Below are 5,603 nucleotides of genomic sequence, written 5' to 3'. Positions count from 1 at the left end.
TTTATTATAAACATTATTATTACTATAATGTTACAAACATTAGTTACAGCAAAATAAGATAACATAAAATATTTTCGGAAATCACGGAAAAGGGTAAACGGGTGAGACAGGCAGTACTCATAATTGGCTCATTGGTGACATATTGCAAGTGTAGCCATCTATGCATAAAAACAATTGATAAATTAAACTCAGTGGGCATACCATGCCCGTCGACGTTGGGTTAAATTAAAAAAAAAAAAGTAAAAGATTGCAACAGCACTGAATTCATCAGTCATTGAAGGAAGAAATTAATCCCATCCTAAAGGCAAAAACTACCACAATGATTGCCACTTGGATCATAAGACCTTCCTAATGAGGAAGTTTTGACCCCTGAACCCTTACTAATTGCTGTATTTCCCTAACTGGAGTATACATTAACCACCTGTAAACATCATAAGTGATTTTAAAAAACTGCAGTAAGATATTTAAATGCTTGTTATAGATAAACTCTGTGAGTGATGATTTTTTTTTTCACTTTCATGCAGTCAGATCCACCATTTAGATTGGAAATATATAATTTCCTCTTAAATACAGTACATGTTGATCTACGGGAGTTTAACCTAAAAGATTATCCATATACAAGTTTGTATAACTGAAAAGCTAATAAACTAAGCATAAAAAGTGAGGACTGGAAGTCAGGTCTCAGTAGATTTTAAACCTTGTAGGCAATAAAACCATTATTACCAGAATGTATGTACTCCAAGGTCCCAACCATAGTCCCTTTTGATGGAAACATAATTAGTTGTAGAATTTTTGTTGGAAATACAAAACTACTATGTAATTAGTACAGTTTATGCAATTGAGATATATTTGATATTTCCTGTCCTATTATGAACTATACATTGTGTGCAAAAGCTTTCTTGAATGATGCAGCTTGAAACCAACTGATGCACATCAAAATTCACAACATAAGATCTGCTTTGTTGTAATACTTGGGCATTATCAGATATGCTCATGTGACTGCACCTTTACAAAGGCCAACAGACCTCTACTGCATGAATTTTGGGAAAGTAGAGCTTGTAGATCACCTTGGCAATCTATTGTCAAATGATACCCATTCTAAGCTCTCAGCTTGTTAAAATGATATAAGAGATGAAGTTTTTTGTGTTTGTCACCCCACTGATCATTTGTCACAGTATCTCTGTAAGACAGACTTAAATGTAGGCTGTCCATCACAGAACTTGGTATGTTGCAGTTTGATTTTAATAGACCAAACTAATATAATTATGAGTAAAGTCTTCTCAAGTCTACTCATTTCACTTGCCACTAACATTAAGACAAGATTGAGACGCAGTACAATTTATGAAAAAAGGATTATAGTTTTAAAATTTTCAACATTTCTATAAGAAGCAATCATATTGCTTAGGTGAAATTAGGCTAAGGATAGAGTAACAAACATTATAAGGTAGTAGGTGTTTTGATGTAGAGTATACTTGAGATTACAAAAGGTAGTACAAAAGTTAGTAAGGTAAATGTTTCCAGGACACTATGTAGTCTGCCAATAGCTAATAACCACCATGTCTATTCTTGCTTTAGACCTTGGGGATTTATCTTTAAATAACGAGTCAAAACTCGATTCATTTGAATTTGAGTATTTACTTTAGGCTATTCAGTTTGATGTTTTCTACTATGGCTTAAGTTAAGCAACATACATATATGTGGGGGTGTGTGTGTGCACGCGCATGCATACATCAGTATCTGTAATGAAAATATGTGTGTTAATAGATATTTCAACTCATTTTTTCTAGAAAATATTGAAGTTTGTAGATGTTTGAGGTTATGGTTGTAAACTCTTATTATTTTGTAAAGACCCCCTTTTTTAGGGTCTCAGAAATAAAAGTCATAAGAAGACAAGGAGTTAGAAAGTGTGAACACGTATGTGGTTCTGATTACTTTCTAACTTCTTTTGAAATTATAGTTTCATTAAAAGAATATCTATATTTCAGACCATTTACTTGGCCAAGCTTTGTGTGGATTAAGGAAAGGAGTTTGAGGGCAGTTTGATGTTTAATGTACCATTACATTTAGTCATATAAGAAAATGTCTACTTTCAGGTGGAAATCAGCGCGAACTTGCACGAGCAAAAAATGCGAAGAAGCAAGTTGAGAGTAAGAAAGGGCAAGGTGCAGGTGCAAAGGTAAATTGTAAATGCCTTTTATATTTTTAGAATTGCATTGAATCAATATTAGTTAAGAAAAGATAAAGCAGATAATGTGATCTGAAGAATTCATTAAAGAGAAAATAGGTCTCTGTACAATCAGCTATTTTATCTTTCTTCTTTTTATAATATTGCTATTATAAATAATTTGTATGGGAGATGTTGTAAATATAGCCCTAGATATAATGGTTAAACTAAAGAAAATGTTTTTTAGTCAAGAGGATTACTGTTCAATTAATGAACACTATTCTGAATTTGAATTATTATTTTTTTTTTTTCTATACAGGACGGCAACAAGGGCATGACTCTGGAAGCTCGAAAAGAAAGAGATGCAGAAATGATGAGACTTAAGCAACTGAAAGCAGCAGAGAAAAAGGATGGAGGCAAAGCAGGAAAGTAATAGAACAGCAGAAAAAGGAGAACAGCTGATGGTGTTGTAGTATTCACCTGTTTAGGGTATTATATAATGATACACCAAGTTTTCAATAGTGTGCTAATTTGTTCAGCATTGTATAGGTTTCTTTTACTGTTCTTGTAACCAAAAAATAGCTCATGGAACCATCCACTAGATATGATATCATGGAATGTGGGCAGGAAAAGCTTTTGAACAATGGGCAGGATTTGTTGAAAGGTGAACAATACAAAATGACGCACCCTATTCGATGGGCACGGTCTTTTGTGAGATACATTTTGAACTTTTTGCAGTACTTGGTCTCCTTTACTACAAGTGATTGGATAATTCAGTATTTGACATCATGGTATTAAGCAGACAGAAACAAGATACTTGCAAACAATAATGCTTTATATTGTAGGTAACCTGAAAAGGGTAAGGGTAAAAAACTGTTTGGAAGAGATTTAAGTGATATGTATAACTGGATTATATTCGGATTGTGGTGAAATCTCGTTGGCTTACAGTGACAAGTTCCCTTTTTTAGATTTGGACAAGAAATTTTATAAGTGCATCTCTACAGCATTAAGGATAACATTGTTTGTCTTTTTTGTAAAAAAAAAAAAAAAAAAATGTGTTACTTGTTAAAGAGATGCCTCTTTAAGAGTCAGCATACACATCTCAGCAGTGAAAAGTGGTTAAACCTCTGGCAAGCAATATTTTCTTTTTTATAACATTTTTTAAAATGCTTTCTATTCACAGTTACACAGTACTGTATATAGGAGCATCTGACCTTCAGATGTGTTAATCTGAAGTTCAGATATTATTTTCCATTCCATTTCATAATTGTAGGATGTAAAGCAAATATGGACATTGCATACACCATGAGAGTAGATGTTAGGCAAAAATGAAACATTGTTAAGAATAGATAATAAAACTGTTTAACACCCCACAATAAGAAGGTTGTCATTTTTTATCTTTGTGTATCAAACCACCTGTTCATCAAATTCATTGATGATATTTATTTAGGCCAAGAGATAATGATTGTGTATTTAGTGTTTTTAACTAGAGAAAAAAAAATAATTCTGAATAAAACACTGAAATTTGAACATAATATGCATTAGTTCACAAATATCCTGCCATTCTGTGGGACGTTCGTTGAAAGTTCTCCATCTACAAGTCTACCTGCCAGAGTTAGACATTGTAGGATACAAATTTGTTCATTGATCATTTCATTATTTATAACATTAATGAGGATGTTAACTGCCCTATTATTATTGCCCACACTTCATACATCATCCTTTATGTTAAGGGGCTACTTGATCATTACTTTCTTTTTGTGATTTCAACTCTGCATGTTAATGATGCAATTATAATTTGGCAGTAATACTTGATTAATATATTATATGCTAGTATAGCTACAGTTCCAAATAAACATTTGAGTATCCTACCCTTCTTATTTCACTACTTTTTTAAGTAAAATTATATACTAGTATTTGCCTTTTCTTATCCTTATTAACTGACTTGACAATTTAGTTACTTGCTAAAATCTCAGCACTATACTTTGTCTCTCCCCTCTCTCTTTCTTCCTTTTTTCAACTCCCCCTCCCTCCCTTAAACCTATCCCTCCTCCATCTAACTTCCCCTCCTCTACCTCCTACATTCCTCAGTAAAATAAAATTGCCATCCTAAATCCAGACACTCCAATCTCTACTACAGCCCCAACACCTTCCCCTCTCCCTCCCCGCACTACCCGCAACAGACAGACTAAACGTTCCACCCCCTCTTCCCCTACCACACAATCACCACCTTCCTTGCCCCTACTCTTCAGACAGGGGCCCACAAGAAAACCTTTATCTCACAAAACTCCCCAACCAACTCCATTACAGAAACTCTATGCTCCCCTTCTCTTCAATTAGATTTCCTTTGGTCAGTTCTACCCCCCCCCCCCCAATCCTTTGCCCGTTGTTGTCGGGGGGGGCTTAGGAGACGGAGACTGAGACCCAATGATGGGGAACTCCTCAACCTTGGGACTCAGCCATCGACTCAACCAATTTTGCATGGTCTTTTTTCCCACTCATACTTTTCGTTTCAGTTTCTTCACCAATCCCTTCTACTATCCACCTCCTAAGGTGTGAGAGCCGTGCTGAAAGGATGAAAGGCTGACTTTGTGTCAGTCCTGAATGGCCTGAGGGAACCATGGGCACGATATTCCCCTGCCATACCTGACCCTTACCCCTCAAGGGGACCCTGAGGGGTGGACTGTTTTTTTCACCCAACATACTCCAGGCTTATCATGGCCAATAATGAAGATGTAACCCCACTATTAGGGGCAATGAGGCTTGCCCCTTTATTAAATAGCCCCAATCCCGGCTCCCCTTTGACCACGGCTCCGAACACTGCAACAACTCCCCCATCATCAATGCATACTAGTACAGTATCAACCATAATCAACAACCAACCCCCAGGAGACATTTCTACTCTCCCAACATGCTCAACTTCAACACCTTTACTCCCACAACCTTCTTCATCAACCATCCCATCTCCCCTTATTACTACCTTACAACCTCCCCCCCCAATCCCTTGCCCGTTGTTGTCGTGGGGGGGCTTAGGAGGCGGAGACTGGGACCCAATGCTGGGGAACTCCCCAACCTTGGGACTCAGCCCTCGACTCAACAAATTTTGCATAGTCTTTTTTTTCCCTCCTACTTTTTCGTTTCTGTCCCTTCACCAACCCCCTTCTACTATCCACTTCCTAAGGTGTGAGAGCCGTGCTGAAAGGATGAAAGGCTGACTTTGTGCCAGTCCTGAACGGCCTGAGGGAACCATGGGCACGGTATTCCCCTGCTTTAGTTGTCTAGCCCTTACCCCTCAAGCGACCCTGAGGGGTGGACCATTTCTCTCCCCAACATGCTCCAGGCTTATCATGGCCAACAGTGAATAACCATTAACCATTAACCATTAACCATTAACCATTAACCGTTAACCGTTAACCGTTAACCATACCATTATTAGAGG

At 37.0% G+C, this 5,603-nt stretch overlaps 1 protein-coding gene across 1 annotated transcript in view; it reads left to right on the top strand.

Moving 5' to 3' along the window:
* Positions 1-4,080, top strand: part of LOC125028154 (modifier of protein aggregation 4-like) — a 5,405-nt gene extending 1,325 nt beyond the window's left edge. The window contains exons 2-3 of the mRNA XM_047617514.1: positions 2,094-2,176; positions 2,484-4,080. Of these exons, the coding sequence (XP_047473470.1) occupies positions 2,094-2,176; positions 2,484-2,597 (197 nt within the window). The 3' untranslated portion in view covers positions 2,598-4,080. The remainder of the gene's footprint in view (positions 1-2,093; positions 2,177-2,483) is intronic.
* Positions 4,081-5,603: the final 1,523 nt, after the last annotated feature.

The sequence above is a fragment of the Penaeus chinensis genome, chromosome 8 (assembly GCF_019202785.1).
Source record: "Penaeus chinensis breed Huanghai No. 1 chromosome 8, ASM1920278v2, whole genome shotgun sequence".
NCBI classification, from domain to species: Eukaryota; Metazoa; Arthropoda; class Malacostraca; order Decapoda; family Penaeidae; genus Penaeus; species Penaeus chinensis.
The sequence above is the reverse complement of the archived record's forward strand: the minus strand, read 5'-3'. Positions and strand labels throughout refer to the sequence as shown.